At 48.0% G+C, this 19,954-nt stretch overlaps 2 protein-coding genes across 6 annotated transcripts; one reads left to right on the top strand and one right to left on the bottom strand.

Annotated features, from left to right (window-relative positions):
- PTGES3L (prostaglandin E synthase 3 like) lies at positions 1,790 to 8,605 on the bottom strand. Of its 4 annotated transcripts, none has more exons than XM_021066969.1 (7): positions 8,208 to 8,605; positions 7,712 to 7,825; positions 7,555 to 7,621; positions 7,356 to 7,454; positions 5,171 to 5,260; positions 3,585 to 3,638; positions 1,790 to 3,078 (listed from the first exon to the last, which is right to left on the bottom strand). In XM_021066969.1, the coding sequence occupies exons 1-7, from the start codon at positions 8,213 to 8,215 to the stop codon at positions 3,043 to 3,045; spliced, it is 468 nt and encodes a 155-aa protein (XP_020922628.1). In that variant the 5' UTR covers positions 8,216 to 8,605; the 3' UTR covers positions 1,790 to 3,042. The 4 variants fall into 4 exon arrangements, with proteins under 4 accessions (XP_020922628.1, XP_020922629.1, XP_020922630.1 ...); XM_021066970.1 differs by having other exon boundaries at positions 7,712 to 7,872; positions 8,208 to 8,533; XM_021066971.1 differs by having other exon boundaries at positions 7,712 to 7,847; positions 8,208 to 8,533.
- On the top strand, positions 8,654 to 19,783 carry RUNDC1 (RUN domain containing 1). 2 transcript variants are annotated; one of them, XM_021066966.1, is made up of 6 exons: positions 8,654 to 9,238; positions 11,821 to 11,826; positions 13,621 to 13,779; positions 15,192 to 15,390; positions 16,836 to 16,955; positions 17,551 to 19,783. In XM_021066966.1, the coding sequence occupies exons 1-6, from the start codon at positions 8,741 to 8,743 to the stop codon at positions 18,414 to 18,416; spliced, it is 1,848 nt and encodes a 615-aa protein (XP_020922625.1). In that variant the 5' UTR covers positions 8,654 to 8,740; the 3' UTR covers positions 18,417 to 19,783. The 2 variants fall into 2 exon arrangements, with proteins under 2 accessions (XP_020922625.1, XP_020922626.1); XM_021066967.1 differs by lacking the exon at positions 11,821 to 11,826.

Below are 19,954 nucleotides of genomic sequence, written 5' to 3'. Positions count from 1 at the left end.
TCCGACTAGGAACCATGAGGTTGCCGGTTCGGTCCCTGCTCTTGCTCAGTGGGTTAACGATCCGGCGTTGCCATGAGCTGTGGTGTAGGTTGCAGACGCAGCTCGGATCCCGCGTTGCTGTGGCTCTGGCGTAGGCCGGTGGCTACAGCTCCCATTCAACCCCTAGCCTGGGAACCTCCATATGCCGCGGGAGGGGCCCAAGAAATAGCAACAACAACAACAAAAGACAAAAAAAAAAAAAAGTTCAAATTAACTTTCTGCTCTTTTATTTATTTATTTGCCATTTCTTGGGCCGCTCCTGCGGCATATGGAGGTTCCGAGGCTAGGGGTCGAATCGGAGCTGTAGCTGCAGGCCTTCACCACAGCCACAACAACTGGGGATCCCAGCCGTGTCTGCAACCCACACCACAGCTCACGGCAACGCTGGATCCTTGGCCCACTGAGCAGGGCCAGGGATGGAACCTACAACCTCATGGTTCCTACCGTATATGTTAAGCAAAGAGCCACGATGGGAACTGCAACTTTCTGCTCCTTTAAATCAACTAATAAAAATCTTCAAGTCTCCATGTTTCAGAATTTAAGGTTTTTCGGACTTTAGACAGTAATGCAGAGCATACCCATGTGTTACATAATGTGTTTCATTTGGCACTCTGGAGCAACCCACTTATATTCAAACGCATTAATGTTTATGCTGGAATAAACAAAGGCTATAAATAGCTCCACATCATTTTAGGTCTTGTTTTCCTGCCAGATGAGTTTTGGTGTTAATTTTTTTAAGTTGGTATTTAGAGTTTTTGGTTTTCAGAATTGTGGGTATGTTGATATGAGGGTGATAGCAATTCCACTTCTAGAAATTTACCCTACAGATATCCTTGCCAAATATGTAAGGACATACTTTTCAATCTGCTCCTTGCAGCATTGCTTAAAAATTGAAAAAGACTGGAGTTCCTGTTGAAGCGAAGCAGAGACGAATCTGTCTAGTATCCGTGAGGATGCGGACTCAATCCCTGGCCTCAGTCAGTGGGTTAGGGATCTGGCCTTGCCATGAGCTGTGGTGTAGGCCAGCAGCTGCAGCTCCAACTAGATTCCCTAGCCTGGGAACTTCCATATGCCACAGTTGCGGCACTAAAAAACAAAAGGTTGGAAAAGACTAACAACAACCTAAATATCCCTAGATAAAGAGCCTGTTAAATTATGGAAAATATATTCAATTAAATACCATGTAGCCATGAAGAAGAGTTAGATCTATAAAGACTGATTTGGAAAGAGCACCAATACATATTAAGTGAAAAAAAGCAAGGTGCAAAATGTATAGCCTGATTCCCATTGTATACACACACATTACATTTGCCTGTGTATGTGTAAAATCTTTATATTATATGGCATATAAACAATACATGATCCTCTAGGTGTTTATGTTCCATATATAGTCTATATTTTATCTTTTTTTTTTTTTTTTTTTTTTTTTTTTTGCTATTTCTTGGGCCGCTTCCGCGGCATATGGAGGTTCCCAGGCTGGGGGTCTAATCAGAGCCGTAGCCACCAGCCTACGCCAGAGCCACAGCAACGCAGGATCCAAGCCATGTCTGCAACCTACACTACAGCTCATGGCAATGCCAGATCGTTAACCCAGTGAGCAAGGGCAGGGACCGAACCCACAACCTCATGGTTCCTAGTCGGATTCGTTAACCACTGCGCCATGACAGAAACTCCGTATATTTTATCTATAATTATGATATATAGGTATAGAATTTATAATGGGTATAATATGTAGAGATACACATCAAGATATAGATAAACATATGTAAATTTATTGAAGAAACTGTTAACAGTGTTTACGCCTATTGAAAGAGTACAAATTCTGCTTGTTTAATTTAACAAACCTCAGTACTTTACCATGAGTTCAAGAGCAAAGTCTAGGTATTGCATTTTGCTTAAGTCACGGTTTAAGTACACATTAGGCACTTAAAAAATGATTGTGGATGAATGGGACAGCTGATCAATGGAAGAGTGAATAGACATGGGCACTGCGTAAAATTAGTTTTAAAAGTGTAAAGATATTTCCGGAATTCTGAATTGTTTGTTTGTTTTAGGGCCACACATGTGGCATATGGAAGTTCCCAGGCTAGGTGTCGAATCAGAGCTGCCAGCCTACACCACAGCCACTGCAGTGCAGGATCTGAGCCATGTCTGCAACCTACACCACAGCTCATGGCAATACTGGATCCTTTAACCCACTGAGCAAGGCCAAGGATGGAACCTGCATCTTCATGGGTACTAGTTGGATTCATTACTGCTGAGCCACAAGGGGAACTCCAAAAGTGTAAAGACATTTCTGGAGTAGGCAGGCAGCTGATGTGGGGTTCTGGCTGGTTCTAGAGATGGCAATATTAGCCATAAAGTAAAAGGCTGGTTTCTGTTCTGAAGATCAGCACATAGATCTGAGCATGGAGAATCCCCTAGCTTGGTTACAAGTCTGTTCCCAACATCTTTCTTCTTCTGATCGCAAGAGTGAGGGCCAGGATCTCCAATACCCGCTTCTCCACTCGAGAGGCACTATAGAGGGGGAAGAGGCTTGTCTCCAGGAGGAAGAGGTACAAGAAGGAAAGAGACAGAGAAAGGTTCCTAGATATTTAGTATAATCTATATAATCTGCTTCTTTGGCTTTTGCGCATACACACACACACACACACACACACACACACACACACACTCTCTCTCTCTCTCTCTCTCTCTCTCTCTCACTCACACCTCGAATACTCAAGAAAGCCTGGACGATTACAGTTCATTGGTAAGAAGTCAGAAGTCCCACCCCTCTAATCCTTTTCTATCCAGCCAACAGCCGCAGCAGCCACAGTCAAGTGCCTAGGAAGAAGAAATAAAGCATGAGGAGGACCTTTAATAAAGAGCTTTTCGGAAAGTTCAGAGATCCCAGAGGACCCTGGTGCCCAGGCAAAGAGCTGACAAAGACCCAGGCCCTAGCTTGTCAGAGTGACTAGAAGACAGCCACAGCTTCCTCTCCGGTTCTGCTGTGACAGAAAGTTAATTACTTCTTGCGTCAGCACTGTCAGAATCATCCTGGGGGGGAAAAAAAGATAAAAGCAACTGTAGAGTCTGCAAAGACTGGACATTTGTGTTCACAAATACTGTTCATTCCCTCCAGCTCTCCAAGTTTTCTTTGGTGATTTTCTGAAGCACACAACTTCTTCAGGGATGCTAATCCAGAAGGATTTAACTTTGGAAGATAAAATAAGCCACTGGTTCTTGATAAACAACACTGTACCAGGTGTCATTTAATGTCAGAATTTCAACGAATGCTACCGGTGCTTACAGCTGCAAAGATAGTCAACCTGCCAGGTCTGCTCTAAACTGGAGAAGCAAAGAAGGGGAGGGAGGGGAGGAGGGTCTTGCTGGGGTTTCCTAAGGCATGGAGAGCAACAGTTGGCCTTCTGTGTCAAATTCAGACTTGCCTCACAAGCACTGAAAACCACTCCATGCTAGAGACTGGGCACAGGAGGGTTCTAATACCTTATTTTTTCAGGGCTAAAAGGAAACCGAAGGGTTAAGGAGCAGGCTTTACTTACATCCAGGTCGTCCATTGCAGGGGGAGGGCTCTTGGTGCTGACCTTCTTCAAAAGCTGGTGGGAGGAGAAAAGCTGTCAGTCACCAGAGAGAAGAGGGCTGAGGGAAGAACCACCTGCATATCCATGGACCATAGGAAAATAGTCCCAGGCAAACAACTGCTCCAGCATGAAGGCCTTTAATACATCACTGGAATGAACTGGAGAAAAGTAAATTGATCCCTTTGTGGCCACACCTGCAGCACAGGGAAATTCCCAGGCCACGGATCAAATCCAAGCTGCAGCTGTGACCTATGCCACAGATGCAGCAATGCCAGATCCTTAACCCACTGCACCAGGCTGGGGATCGAACCCATGATTCAGCAGTGACCTGAGCCACCACAGAGACCACACTGGATCCTAAACCTGCTGCACCACAGTGGGAACTTCTTGATCCTCTTTTTAAAAGGAAATTTAGGAGTTCCCTGGTAGCCTAGTGGGTTAAGGATCGGGTGGTATCATTAATGTGGCTTGGGTCACTGCTGTGACTGCTTGATCCCTGCCCTGGGGGCTTCCCCATGCTGTAGGCAGGAGCAAAAAAAAAAAAAAAAAAAAAAAAAAAAATATATATATATATATATATATATATATAGGAAATTTAAATATACACACCTCTTCACTAATCCAGGTTAGGGTCTATTAGTATTTTTGCAACTTGAATAAATAGTAGCTGAAATTCCAAAAACAAATATATAGCAGGGGCAACTTATTGGGAACTAGTGATTTTTTTTTTGTTTTCATTTTTGTTTTTGGTCTTTTTAAGGGCTGCTCCTGCAGCATATGGAGGTTGCCAGGCTAGGGGTCGAATCGGAGCTATAGCCACCGACCTACGCCACAGCCACAGCAACGCGGGATCCGAGCCGAGTCTGCAACCTCCACCACAGGTCACGGCAACGCCATATCCTTAACCCACTGAGCAAGGGCAGGGATCGAACCCGCAACCTCATGGTTCCTAGTCGGATTCGTTAACCACTGCGCCACGACGGGAACTCCTATGCTGCATAGTTTGAACTTCCCAGAAAGCTGTCTGGCTCAGGAAAAATACACACATATATGCAAAGAAAATAGAAGAGAAATTACAGAAAAGCAGAACAAGGTTTTGCCCAACTTTTTCAGAACACAGGCTCTACTCGGAACCGTGAGTGAACCTATGTATTCAGTTTCACTTGGGGAATTTTCATTTCCCTCATCAGTGCTAAAGAAACATTGCGCAAGGAGTTTCCTGGTGGCTCAGCAGGGTGAGGATCTGGCGTTGTCACTGAAGCAGCTTGGATCACTGCTGTGGTGTGGGTTGGATCCCTGACCTAGGAACTTCTACAGGCTGCCGGCTCAGCAAAAAAAAAAAAAAGAAAGAAAAGAAAAAAGAAAAAGAAGACAAAAAAAAAAAAAAAAGGAAAAAGAAACATCACAAAAAATATGCAAAGGCCATCAGCACCAGTGAGCAGCCTGTGCGGGAGCTCCTAGTCCTCTGCCTAGCCCTGATGACAGCCCTCCAGAGCAATGCATGCACAGCACGGAGAATGAGTACAATGGGCAGAAAATGGCACTACCTCTGCATAATGTTCCACCTGAGCCAACTCCACTTCTTCATCCCCTTCCCAGTCTCTCCAGTTATCAAAGTCCACAGACAACCACGCTGGCTGCAGGAGGAAAGCACAGAGAGTCACAGGCCAGGAAGGCAGCAGCAGAAGTGCAGAAATGACTGTGGGCATGTGGGTAGAAGCACACTTGAGGGAAAGAGGCTCAATGGGAGTATCTTCTCCCCAAAAGCACCCCTCTGGGTAACCTTCCTGCAGGCTGCCATGTCATCAGCAGCAAAGATTTACCAGGTTCTTTTCTTTTTCTGTTTTTTTTTTTTTTAGGGCCACGTCCATGGCACAGGGAAATTCCTAGGCTAGGGGTCCAATCGGAGCTGCAACTTCTAGTCTATGTCATAGCCACAGCAAACTGGGATCCGAGCCGAGTCTCTGACCTATACCACAGCTCTCAGCAACACCGGACCCTTAACCCACTGAGCGAGGCCAGGGATTGAACCCGCACCCTCATGGATACTGGTTGGGTTTGCTACCACTGAGCCATGACAGGAACTCCAGTTCCCACATTTTTATAGGGAAAGAAGTTATTCACTCATTCATTTAACAGATATTTATTGAACACATACTATGGGCCAGATTCCGAGGTTGGCCTTGGAATTATTAAAATGTTCAATACACAGTCCCAGCCATCAAGAAGCAGAGAAGGGAAATGTAAATAAATGATTATAATACAGTGTGAAAAGCATGACGGTGGGCTATGTAGGGGACATTATGGGAACCCAGGTTTCTTAGGGTAGCAGGGCCTTGAAGGATGAGCAGGGGTGAGGTGGGTGAAGGTACAGGTGATGGAGACTTTCCAGGAAGAAGGCAGAGCTTGAGCGATGGTATTGAGATGAATAATTAACTTGGTGTGTGGCAAAGAGCTGCAAGAGTTTGCTGTGGCTGGAATGTGACGTTTGAGGCAGAGAGCAATGGGGTAAGAGGCTGCGGAAGGAAGGAATAGCTAAGTCATGAGCCTGACGGCAGAAGCTACAAGGTCAAATGCCTGAGAATGTCAGAGAGATAATGAAAAGGAGTAAAGTGAAGGGCATGCCCCATTTAAAGCACCAACTCTAGGCATTTGGGAATTTAGACCAGTGTAGACTGAGTCTCCAGTTTCCGAGAGAAGCCAAGACTCTGGATTTTAATTATTTTATTTTATTTTATTTTATGTGGTCTTTTGTCTTTTTAGGGCCTCACCCTCACATATGGAGGTTCCCGGGCTAGGGGTTGAATTGGAGCCGTAGCCGCCAGCCTATGCCACAGCCACAGTAAATCGGGATCCGGGCCTCGTCTTTGACCTACACCACAGCTCACAGCAACACAGGATCCTTAAACCACTGAGCAAGGCCAGGGATCAAACCCACAACCTCATGGTTACTAGTCAGATTCGTTTCCACTGCACCACAACGGGAACTCCGAAATCTCCACATTTTAAAATGTCAGCCAGCAGTCAAAATACTTTCTAACACTGTGAAGACTCCTAAAACAAACGTGAGAGCCAGATCCAGCCAGTGGGCAGCCAATCTTCAACTTTTGAGGGAAAAGAAGCCACTGGAGGCTTTTTTTTTTTTTTTTTTTTTTTTTTGTCTTTTTGTTATTGTTGCTATTTCTTGGGCCGCTCCCGCAGCATATGGAGGTCCCCAGGCTAGGGGTTGAATCGGAGCTGTGGCTGCCAGCCTACGCCAGAGCCACAGCAACGCGGGATCCGAGCCGCGTTTGCAACCTCCACCACAGCTCATGGCAACGCCGGATCGTTAACCCACTGAGCAAGGGCAGGGACCGAACCCACAACCTCATGGTTCCTAGTCGGATTCGTTAACCACTGCGCCACGACGGGAACTCCCCGCACTGGAGGCTTTTAAATGGAAGAGAGTGACAGGGTCAAATGTGTGTTTTCAACAGACCATGATGGGAGCGATACAGAGGATGGATAGAGGGTGGGGCTGAAAATATGCAACAAACCTCACCCAGTAATGGATAAGGTCTGAATTAGGAAGAGATGAAATCATGGATTCTGACTATTTAGGAGGTCAAATAGGCAGGACCTGGTGAGTAATTGAATGTCGATGGGAAAGGAGCCAAGGGAGATTCTCAGATCTATCCTGGGTACCTGGGTACACAGCACAGGAGAAAGAGCTGCCGCTTCCCGCACACCCACCTTGATATCCTCCTTGGTGAGCCGGGGCCAGGCCACCTTCTCCTTCCATTTCCTCACAAAGCAAGTGATGGAGCGGCCAGAGCGTTTATCCTGAGAGTCCTGCCAGATAGCCTCGTTTTTAGGGTCTGAGATTTAGAATGAATCTCTGGTTTCCCAGGCAGCCTTCCCACCAGCCTGTACTGTCCCACTCCACCCTTACCTTGCAGTTCACCTTGGCATAGAACTCAATCTCATTGTAAAACTCCACTCCATCTGGGTTCTTGCAGCTGAGAAGATGTGGGAGGATGAATACGGGGGCATCAGGAGAAGGGGAAGGTTCTCGGGAAGCCAGGCCCTCTAGCGTCGGGGGCCATTACCTGAACACAATGCGGTGGTCTTCGATGAGCACGTGGACATCGGAGCTGTCCTCAACACAAAACTCCATGAACACATACTTGGGCCTGTCGTACCACAGGGTCCGGGCATGCTGCCTGAAGAGGAGTTGAGGTGGGGCTTCATAGGGGTGGGAGAGGGAAGACTGAGGGCATTTGGGAAGGGCGGAAGGAGGGGAAAATACAAGGAAGGGATGTTTTATGCTTTAGCACAAACTGGAGCTAAATCAGACAGAAGGGGGTGTAAGGGGAGTGACAGGAGGGGTCATGTGCGGTGAGGGTGGACCTGGGGAAAATCGAAAGTGCGAGAGCAGAAAGGTAGGGACTTATGAAGAACATACAGCTCACACTTGCCCTCACTACCACAAGCTTACAGAGACTTGGGCTCCGAGGTTCCCCTGGGACCTTGCAGAACCTGGAGCGCCTAGAAAACGTGGGGCAAAGAATCTCCAGGGAAACGGGCGGCTATAGAAGCACTTACCGTGCCATGGCGGCTGCCGCTGCCCGGTCGCAGCTTAGAGTCCAGGGCAGGGGCTGCTATCTTTAGATCCTGGGGACGGCCCCAGCAGCTGCCTCTCCTTATATGGTCGGGGAAAGAGTTTAGAGGAACGGGGAACGTGGCCCTACAGCCAGGGATCTGCACTCCCAAGAGACTCTGTGAGCGGACAGTCCTTGCAGCCCTTCACATCTTGGGATCTCCAGAAATGCACACGTTTGGAATAGACTACCCGCCCGCCCGGACCAGGGCAAGGACCAGAGTCTATACACAGGAAAGGACTTGCCCCGGCTTCATTCACCTGTTTCTTCAACGCTTAGTACACTAAATGCCGGATGCACAGCAGGCGATCAATAAATTTTGGGCCAGTATTAAATCCCAAGGGAAGGCCCGCCCAGGGTGACGTCCGAAAGCTGTACGTCTGAGCCCCGCCCACACGTTCCTCCAGGCTTGCAACCTGCGCGCCGTTGCCATGGCAGCAGGGGGCGCGGCTGACGTGCAGCGGAGTTTCCTGGAAGATGGCGGCCGTCGAAGCGGCTGCTGAGCCGGTAACGGGGGTGGCGGCCGTTGGCCCAAGAGCGAAGGACGAAGAGGAGGAGGAAGAGGAGTCGCTGTCGCCATGCGAGGCGGTGCGCTGGGCGCCAGTGGGGGCGGTGGCGGAGGCCGGACCCGGAGCGGCTGCGTTCTCCGAAGAGGTGGCGGCCGAGGAGCCCTGCGCGGCCACGGGCTCCGCGCCCGACTCCCCGGACCGGACGCTGCGGCGGCTGCGGGCCGAGCGGCGGCGGCTGGACTCGGCGCTGCTCGCTCTGTCCTCCCATTTTGCTCAGGTGCAGTTCCGCCTGCGGCAGGTGGTGCGTGGGGCGCCTGCGGAGCAGCAGCGACTCCTCCGCGAGCTCGAGGACTTCGCCTTCCGCGGCTGCCCTCATGTCCTGGGTTACGGGGGCAGCGAGGACCCCTCCAGTGATGATGCCGACGGGCTGCTGGGGGACCGGCCACGGTTGCGGGGCGAGGACCAGGTGAACAGCTAGGGCTGGACCCGGAGGGATATGGGAATTGAGGGCTGGGTGGGTGACGCGGAGTGGGGTAGCAGTGGTGAGAAGCTGGCTTGTCTAGGTGGGTATGCGCGTCCCAGAAGAGGAGACCAGGCAGATGTTAGGGGCCTGCTGAAAAACAAGAGGAATGAGAGGGCTGGGAAGTTGATGAGAGATGTCCACCAAAGGTGTGGAAAGAGGTACAAGTGTGATGACTTGAGAGGCAGAAGAGCGGTAAGCGAGGAGAGTATTCAAAGGGCAACAGAGCAGCCCACTGAAACAGTGCTGCTTCCACTCATCTTGGGGTCGCTTCATCAAGTACCTAAGTCCTGAGTCCGTTTGCTGATATAGTACCCCGACCCTGGGGATTGAGAAAATTGGCTAGTAAAGAGCAAGCGAATTGAAATCCATGGAAATTTAGGTCTGCTCCCTGTTCTCGCATAACTGGAATCTAGAGAATGCCTTTAATCTTCAGACCCTTGACTGGGTGAAAACTTTGGTGAACAACAAGGTCTCTCATTAACTGAAAGAAACACAACTCCTGATTATATGAATTTCTTAGTGCTGGTATTTTAAAACTCCTTGCCCATCCTACTTAATAACTAGATTTTCTAAATGAAGCCCCTTTGGTAACCATGACAAGATGCATTCAATTAACCTACACTATGTACCGAGAGTTTGTATGACTTACCAAGAGAATGTTTCCTTACAGTCTTTGAACCTCTGGAAGGACACAGTTGTAGATAGTTTGTTGGAGGAGACTTGCTATCTTTTCTCCACCTTTCTGTTCTTCAGGTTACAGCCCACATGTGGCTTTCTTCCCACTTAAATTGGTTTTAACCTAGTAGACTTATCAGCAGCAGATATTGACTTATTTTAATCTAAAGTGTTTTCACTGCAGTCCCGTGTTTACTGTTCCACCCTTCTCTCTGACTACTCAGAGCTCCTTGCACAGGTCCTCAGATTGCCAGGCTTTTTTTCTTTTCTTTTTTTTTGGCTTTTTAGGGTTGCACCCATGGCACATGGAGGTTCCCAGCCACTGGCCACATCCACAGCAACGCCAGATCCAAGCTGCGTCTGCGACCTATACCACAGCTCAGGGCAACGCCAGATCCTTAACCCACTGATCGAGGCCAGGGGTCAAACCTGCGTCCTCATGGATACTAGTCAGATTTCATTTCTGCTGAGCCACAATGGGAACTCCCAGATTGCCAGACTTTTAAAGAACAGATGGGATAGAAAGAACTTTTGTGGTTGGCCCCTGTTCAGGAGTGAGAAGCACCAGAGTTTCTTTGTGGAGTTGGTCCTCTTTTGAATGGTCATTTTTACTTTTGGAAACAGAGTACAACTTAAAAAAAATAATTAGTTTAGGGCTCAAACACTTAATAAGCAGCTGTAATCTTGTATGTGTATATTGTATTGACACGTGAACAGGTAGTGCCAAGTGGGGACATGTTTGAACCAAATGACTGCTTACCAATTCCAGTTTTTGTGGGTTTTTTGACCAGCATTTTCTCTTGCTTCATACTGGAAATTATTTCTGTTATTCCCTGCCTTGCACCAGAGCTCATTGTTAACTTGTTTGCCTGCCCGCCAGTGAACAGCCTACCCAGTAATTACCACAGCAAGTGACCCCATTCAGCAGACACACTCAGGAAAATGGAATCAGGATCTATGCCTGGTTTCTTTCGTCTTTGGCTTTGTAATGTTGGGATGGGATACAATGAAAACAAAAACAGGAGTTTCCTGGTGACCCACTGGTTAAGGACCCTGCAGTGCTACTGCTATGGCTCAGGTCACTGCTGTGACACAGGTTTGATCCCTGGCCTGAGAACTTGCACAATGTCTCAGGTGTGGTCCCCTCAAAAAAGAAGGCAAGAAGACAAAAGCAGAGTGTCCCTAGTTCTTTCCCTTTGGGCTGGTTAGACAACTTTCTCTATGAGATTTCATTATTTGGGATGTGTCATTCTAGACCTGACTGAATTCAGTAACATATAGAAAATGTGTACTGGGAACTTATCCTGTGCCAGATACCACTGGGCCTTGGGGGTACAATTAACGCCTTTGTTGAGTTCTCCTGTGGCACAACAGGTTAAAGATCCGGAGCTGTCACTGCAGTGGCTTGAGTTGCTGTTGTGGTGCATGTTCAGTCCCTGGCCCAGGAACTTCCACATGGCACAGGCGAGGCCAAAAAAAAAAAAAAAGCCTTTGCCCTTAAGGAGTTCATAGACTTGGGGAGACAGGATCCTAAACAAATCATTATGATGTGACATGAGCTAGAGTAGAAGTGTGTACAAAGTACAGGGGAAGCAAAGGGTTTTGCCTAGGAAAATCTCCAAGAATAGTGATGCCTTCACTAAGTAGGGGAGAAGAAGCAGGCTTCTAAGAAAAAAGTGCAACACTTGGAGAGATTTATCCCCTGAGAGAGGGTTTTTCTTTTTCTTTTTCTTTTTTTTTTTTTCCTCATATTGAGCAAAGCTAGAGTAAAGGGATTGCTTTTTAAATAGCTGAACAAAAAGTTAATGTGTTGTTTTTCATATGTTCTCTTTCATACCTTACCTCTGGAGGCCTTGGTAAGTACCATTTCAAGGTTAAATTCAATATCCTCTAGACATCTAGTTTGAAGTGCAGCCTTACGTCTACAAGTAATTTGCTGGTTTTACTTTTTTTTTTTTTTTTTTTTTTTTTTTGGTTTTGATAAGAAAGGCAAGGAAAAACCAGTTTGTTTTTTTTTTTTGTCTTTTGTTGTTGTTGCTATTTCTTGGGCCGCTCCCGCGGCATATGGAGGTTCCCAGGCTAGGGGTTGAATCGGAGCTGTAGCCACCAGCCTACGCCAGAGCCACAGCAACGCAGGATCCGAGCCGGAGCTGTGTCTGCAACCTACACCACAGCTCACGGCAACGCTGGATCGTTAACCCACTGAGCAAGGGCAGGGACCGAACCCGCAACCTCATGGTTCCTAGTCGGATTCGTTAACCACTGCGCACTGCGCCACGACGGGAACTCCGGAAAAACCAGTTTTTGAGAATACGTTGGTAAGACTTTACCTCTCCAAACGGTTTTGAATCATTTCAATGCAGAAACTGCTTAGTGCTTAACGGTAAGAAAAGGAGTCAGGGAACCTTACCTGACTTTTTTTTTTTTTTTTTTTTTTTTTTCTTTTTTCTTTTTTTAACATCGTTACCTTCCCACCCCTGTTAGTTGGCTTTGGATTTTTTTTCACTGTGCCGGGCACCTGTGTTTGGTATTTGCAATATATTGGAGATTTGAACCTTAAGAAAACTGGTTATGAGTTATAAAGTCTTTTTCTGCACCCTTACCTCCAGATTCTCTTGTGAAACGTGGCTGCAGAAAGTTTTCAGGAGTTGTTCTGTGGTAATTGGCTACGGAGGATTGGCATGTTTAATTCCTGGGAGGCAGTCTTGGCGAAGATAAATTGTGTCAATCCTACCTAGACCTTTGAGGAGGGGAAAGCGGTCTTAACAAAAGGCCCTATTGTATTCATGTCCTATTTCTAATGAAAGACAAATACTTTCTTAAAGAAAACACACATTTAATAAATTGCCCTGGGAGCTCCCATTGTGGCTCAGCAGGTTAAGAACCTGGCTAGTGTCCTTGAGGATTCGGTTTTGATCCTTAGCCTCAATCAGTGGGTTAAGGATCCAGCCTTGCTGCAAGCTGTGACGTAGATCTCAGTTGCAGCTTAGATCTGGAGTTGCTGTGTCTGTGGTGTGGGCCAGCAGCTGCAGCTCCGATGCAGTCCTAGCCTGGGAACTTCCGTATCCGAAGGTGCAGCCCTAGTTAGAAAAAAATAAATAAATACATTGCCCTGGATGAAATAATTATTCTTATTTTTGAAAATGTCTCATGACTTTTGTATTCATTTGGGTTATTTGGAAACCTTTTATACTTTACTGGTTATTATTGGCTTAAGAGGATTCTTTTTATTTTATTGAAGTGTAGCTGATTTACAGTGTTGTGTTAATTTTTAATGTACAGCAGAGTGATTCACTTATACACATGTGGCTTAAGAGGATTTTTTTTTTTTTTTTTTGGTCTTTTTAGGGCTGCACCCAAGGCATATGGAGGTTCCCAGACTAGGGGTCGAATCAGAGCTGCAACTGTTGGCCTACGCCAGAGCCACAGCAACACGGGACCCAAGCCATGTCTGTGACCTACACCACAGCTCACAGCAACACCATATTCTCAACCCACCGAGCAAGGCCAGGGGTCAAATCTGTGGCCTCGTGGAGGCTAGTCAGATTTGTTTCTGCTGAGCCACGATGGGAACTCCCTTAAGAGGATTCTTAATGTGTCCTGACTTGTTCTTTTCCTGTAAAATGGACCTAAATATTTTCCTATTTTAGAGTGAGCAGGAGAAACGGGAACGGCTGGCAACCCAAAGGGAGAAGCAGAAGGAACTGATCCTGCAGCTCAAAACCCAACTAGACGACCTGGAAACGTTTGCCTATCAAGAGGGCAGTTATGACTCCCTGCCACAGTCCGTGGTCTTGGAAAGACAGCGGGTGAGCAGACTCCAGAGTTGGCCTCCACCATGGCCTCAGGTTACCTTGTCCCTTCCAGCGTTCACAGGACAGCCTTGCCCAGCTTGCTCACCCTCGGCCTTACTGCTGGCCCTAATCAAAGGGAAAGTTTGCTGCTACCTGCTGCCAGTCTTTATTCACACAGGCCAAAGCTTTATAATATGATGATTGAGGAGTTTGGGCTGTGGCGCAATGGGTTAATGATCCAACTAGTCTCTTTGGAGGCACAGGTTCGATCCCTGGCCCAGCACAGTGGGTTAAGAATCCAGCATTGCTGCAGCCCTGGCTCATATTCAATCCTAGGAACTTCCATATGCCAAGGGTGTGGTTGAAAAAGAAAATGATGTCTTTTTTTTTTTTTTTGGTGGGGCAGTTACTATATTAATAATATACAATCATTTCTTTCCTTTGTTCATTAAAACTGTTCTACTTGGGCACTTCATACAGTGTAAACTGGTTTTTCCTCCAGCACCAGTTGACAAGTATTCCAAGAATCCAGACTTTAATGCTGTATTTATTAAAGCAGAACCTGGGCAGACAGGTAGATCTGCTGGTCAGAATACAGCTATCGCTCCACATGTTTGTCTCTCCCTGTGATGTGGCTGTTAACCCAGCAGGGCTAGATTTATATTGTCTGGTTTTCAAATTGTCCCTCGTGGTGTCGCTAGCATAGTTTAGCTGTAACCTACCTGGATGTTTTGTAGAGCCTTTCCTTTAGTTGCCTAGAGTAGGGCAGGAATGGATGAGAAGGACTGGAAACTAAGGGAAATCAGCATTTATTCTCTTGGAGGCCTTGAGGAGAGCTAACTGTGGCCTTTTATTTAGAGATCATCAGCCACTTTGGGCTTTTTTGTTTTTTTTCGGGGGGCTGCACCTGTGGCATATGGAGGTTCCCAGGCTAGGGGTCAGATTGGAGCTGCAGCTGCTGGTCTACACAACAGCCACAGCAACACAGGATCCCAGCCACGTCTGCGACCTATACCACAGCTCACGGCAACGCTGGACCCTTAACCCACTGAACAAAGCCAGGGATCACACCCACATCCTCATGGATATTAGTCAGGTTCATTACCACTGAGCCACAACGAGAACTCCTCATCAGCCACTTTGGATCATTCACACTGTTGTTCTCCTGAGTGAAAGTTGCCTGGCCTGGTAGAAAATTTGCATTGACAAGAGCCATCCATCAGAGAGGAACCAGGGGTCCTTGTTACTATAAGAGAAGTAAAGGGTCTGTGCCCTCACCTTGATCAGCAGTTGCAACATTTTTCTCAAGTGTATCGTTGATTTCCATTTAAGGTAGCAGGCAGCGTTCTGGTAAAGATTCCCCTTCTTCCTAACCCTCTCTCCTTGAAAATTCCAAAGGGTGTGCTCATGGCTTGTGGTCTTGACAGGTGATCATAGATGAGTTAATAAAGAAACTGGACATGAATCTGAATGAGGACCTCAGTTCACTGTCCACTGAGGAGCTTCGGCAGCGTGTGGATGCAGCTGTGGCTCAAATCGTCAACCCAGCCCGAGTGAAGGAACAGTTGGTTGAACAGCTGAAAACTCAGATCCGAGACCTGGAAATGTTCATCAACTTCATCCAAGGTCAGAGGAGGGGATGGGAAAAGAAAGGTGGCCAGGTGTCATCATCATCATATGTATTCTGACTACTAACACCTAAGGGTGCCAGTCCTTAACGTTCAGTTTAAGAGCTTCGATCACTCAGTAAGGGAGCCAGCATGGTGGAGTGGAAAGAACATGGATTTTAGAACCAGGGGGTTGAAATCTCAGCCCTGGAGTTCAGGATCCAGTGGATTAAGCATCCAGCGTTGTCGCTCCAGTGGCTCAGGCCACTGCTGTGGCACAGGTTCAGTCCCTGGCCTGGGAATGTCCACGTGCTGTGGGCATGGCCATAAATAAATAAATAAATAAATACAAATTTTTAAAAATCTCAGCCCTGCCATTTACCAGCTTTGTGTCCTTGGGCAAGTTCCTAACCTCTTTAGTCTCACTCTTCTCCTCCATAAAATGATGATTCATGCTTTCTTCACTCAGTAAATTCTTTTTTTTTGACAGGGGGTGGGGGTACACCCTGGCATATGGAAGTTTCCAGGCTAGGGGTCAAATCAGAGCTACAGCTGCCGGCCTACGCCACAGCCACACCCATATCTGAACCACAGGCCACATCTGCGACCTACACTGCAGCTTGTGGCAATATAGGTCTTTTCTTTCTTTCTCTCTTTTCTTTTTTTCTTTTTTTCTTTTTTTTTGCTTTTTAGAGCCACACCCACAGCATATCGAGGTTCCCATGCTAGGGGTCCAGTCAGAGCTACAGCTGCAGGTCTATACCACAGCTACAGCAACGCAGGATCTGAGCCACGTCTGCTACCTACACCACAGCTCATGGCAATGCCAGATCCTTTACCCAGTGAGCAAGGCCAGGGATCGACCCGAATCCTCATGGATGCTAGTCAGATTCGTTAACCACTGAGCCATGATGGGAACTCCTGGATCTTTCCTTCTTTTTTTTTTTTCTGTCTTTTTAGGGCTGCACCTGCTGCATCTGGAGGTTCCCAGGCTAGGGATCAAATCAGAGCTACAGCCGCCAGCCTATACCACAGCCAGAGCAATGCCAGATCCAAGCCATGTCTTTGACCTATACCACGGTTCACGGCAATGCCGGATCCTTAACCCACTCAGCAATGCCAGGGATCGAACCCACAACCTCATGGTTCTTAGATTCATTTCTCCTGCACCGCAACGGGAACTCCTCCAGCATAGATCTTTAACCCACTGAGTGAGGTCAGGGATCAAACCTGAGTCCTCATGGATACTAATTGAGTTTGTTACCACCGAGCTACAGCAGGAACTCGCAGTAAATATTTATTGAGTGAGATACTATATGCCAGTCACTGTTCCACACAATTAAATAAGATACCATTGTGAAAGTCTTGGCACGTGGTAAGCTCTAGTAAATAGTATTTCTCCTTTAAAAATCCGCCATAAAGAAGCGAAATAAGTGTCTCCTCTTTTGTAACTTCTGATTACAGATGAAGTAGGAAGCCCATTACAGACAGAGAGCGGACACTGTGAGTGCAAGGCCAGTGGGAAGACAGGAAATGGTTCCACCAGAACTGGCAGCAGCAGACTCCCTCCAGGAAACAGCAAAAGTAAGTACAGCTTCCAGAATGAACAAACCTATAGAGACAGGAAGTAGATTAGTGGTTGCCTAGGGCTCGGGAGTTGGGGAGAAGTGGGGATTGGGGAATGCCAACAGTTCATGGTCTCCCTTGGAAATAATGGCTGCACAATTCTGTGACTATACTAAAAACCGCTGAATTACACACTTACTGAGTAAATTGAATGTGACGTGAATTGTTTCTCAAAATAGTTGTTATTAACCAAAAATGTACATCCAGGAGTTCCTGCAGTGGTTTAAGGATAACCTCTGCAGCTGCTTAGGTCACTGCAGAGGAAAGGGCTTGATCCTTGGCCCAGCACTGTGGGTTGAGGATCTGACATTGCCACAGCTGTGGTATAGGTTGCAGCTGCGGCTCAGATTCAATCCCTGGCCTGGGAACTTCCATATGCCACAGGTGCAGCAAAAAAAAAACTTAAGTCCAGCAACATCCTCAGTGGCTCTCGGCTTCATGTGGGAGCCATACTGTAGCTCAGAAGCAAGACTGGATCTCAGCTCGTGACTCCTTGGCTGTCCCTCTGACCACTGTGGCCTCTCACTGATGAGTCATTATGTTTTCTGTGCAGCGAAGGCAGAAGATGTGAAGCGAGTTCGGGAGACAGGGCTGCACCTGATGCGGCGAGCACTGGCGGTGCTCCAGATCTTTGCTGTTAGCCAGTTTGGTTGTGCCACGGGCCAGATCCCACAGACCCTGTGGCCGAGGGGACAGGCTGACAGGGACTACACTCCCTTACTGAAGAGGCTGGAGGCGTCCGTAGACAGGGTGAAGCAGCTAGCCCTGAAGCACCAGCCGCACGACCACGTCATCAGTTCCGCCAGCCTCCAGGACCTCTCTCTGGGAGGCAAGGATGAGCTGACCATGGCTGTGCGCAAGGAGCTGACTGTGGCTGTGAGGGACCTGCTGGCCCATGGACTGTACGCCTCGTCCCCAGGGATGAGCCTCGTCATGGCCCCCATTGCCTGTCTGCTGCCGGCCTTCTCCTCAGCCCCCGAGGCCATGCACCCCTGGGAGCTCTTTGTAAAGTACTACCACGCCAAGAACGGCCGTGCTTACGTGGAGTCCCCAGCCCGGAAGCTTTCGCAGTCCTTCGCCCTGCCTGTCATGGGAGGCACCGTGGTGACGCCCAAGCAGAGCCTGCTGACAGCCATCCACGTGGTGCTGACGGAGCATGACCCTTTTAAGCGCAGTGCAGACTCCGAGTTGAAGGCCTTGGTGTGCATGGCCCTGAATGAGCAGCGTCTCGTGTCCTGGGTGAACCTCATCTGCAAGTCAGGGTCGCTCATCGAGCCGCACTACCAGCCCTGGAGCTACATGGCACACACTGGCTTTGAGAGTGCCCTCAACCTGCTCAGCCGCCTCAGCAGCCTCAAGTTCAGCCTCCCTGTAGACCTGGCTGTGCGCCAGCTCAAGAACATCAAAGATGCCTTTTGATGAGAATGCCCTGGCCCCAGACCTGCACCGTGCTCAAGAGGGGTCGATGGTTACTCTTCTAGGACAAGAGCAAGGACTAGGAGGAGGGGCTAAAGACACTGTCCCTGGCCGAGTGAAGTCTGTTTTCCCCATCACCTTAGCATCTCTGAACGATATGCCGAGACCCTCTTGTTAAATGTTCAGCCCTGGCATGTAACCACAGTGTCCACATGGGCACATAGATTTGCGCCTGTGGCAAAGAAGTCAGTCATGGCATACTCTCGTCATGCCACATCTGATTTTTAGAAAACCCGGTTGCTCTAAGCATGCTCTTTGTGGTGGTGAGTGACAGCACGAGGGAGTTGCCGGTCCTGGAAAACATTCACCCTAAGGCCCCCCTTGAAGCAGGTTTGAGGCAGCCCTGGGTCAGAATTGGAATTGCTTTTAGGAACACCGATGCCCCTTTCTTCCTGACCCAAGGTCAGGGGAGGTTGTGTATGTCCCATAGTTGCGTCTAACACTGAGGCACAACCGTGGTCAGCTCATCCTTGCCTCCCAGAGAGAGGCCCTGGAGGCTGGCGGAGCTGACTTCGTGGCCGTGTGGCTGGTGCCTTGGGGCTAGAGCAGGAGTGGGAGTCCTGTGAACAGCGTTTCTAAGGGTGTTAGCCACAAGGCGACTTTCACATGAGCCCCTTGTCACGTAGAGAGGTAAGAGCTGAAACCTGTCCTGACAAAGTGGCCCCTTTCCTCACGGCCCAGACGATGGTCTTTGGGTTTTGGAGCTGGTCCTTAATGAGGACAATCACCTCTGATACCATGTCCTCTGGCAAGTAACCTTTCCCCTGCGCTCCTCCCAGTGAGACATAGACACAGACGTCTCAGAAGGAAATGGGTTCCAGGTCTGCACCACTTGTCCAGGAGGCTGGCTGGTGGAGGCGGTCTGGAGGTACCACAGCGAGGGCAGGAACCACAGCACATCACTGGCGACAGATGGGGGCTCAGCATTTCCCTGCAAGACTGACCCTCAATTGGTCCGACTTGGTCTACTTTAGCCCTTCTTAGTTCATTTTGCTCTTCAGCTTGCATACTGCCCTGGGACTGACTGAAGATAAGCAGAGTGTATCACCTTCTGGAAAAACTAAATGAGTTCCCAGCACTACCGATTCAGCGTCACTTCATGTATTAAATTGCCAGCTGCACTTTGTGTCTGCACTATTATGTAGTGCATTTTAACTTAATTTTTTCAGTAAAATATTATTTAAGATATATTCTTGATAATTCATTAGAATTAGTCCTCCTTCGTGTGAAACAGGATAAGTGTAAAATGTGAAAAATGATTTCTGTGGTTGCTAATAAAATCATAATATTTTGTGTAGCTTCTCTGCAAAGACTCTAGAGACTGCTGGTTTTGGTGTGTAAGTCTCTCTGGGTGTTAACTACCCATCTGATCCAGATCAGTACTTCGCTGAGCAATGCCTGGCTCCTGGCCTCTCTGCCTCTTCTCTGCGCCCTGCCCTGGGTCAACTCAGCTTTGGTGGTGTTTCCCCCCACCCCCACTT

Source organism: Sus scrofa, chromosome 12 (genome assembly GCF_000003025.6).
Source record: "Sus scrofa isolate TJ Tabasco breed Duroc chromosome 12, Sscrofa11.1, whole genome shotgun sequence".
NCBI lineage: Eukaryota > Metazoa > Chordata > Mammalia > Artiodactyla > Suidae > Sus > Sus scrofa.
This window is presented reverse-complemented; position numbering and strand designations above follow the sequence as displayed.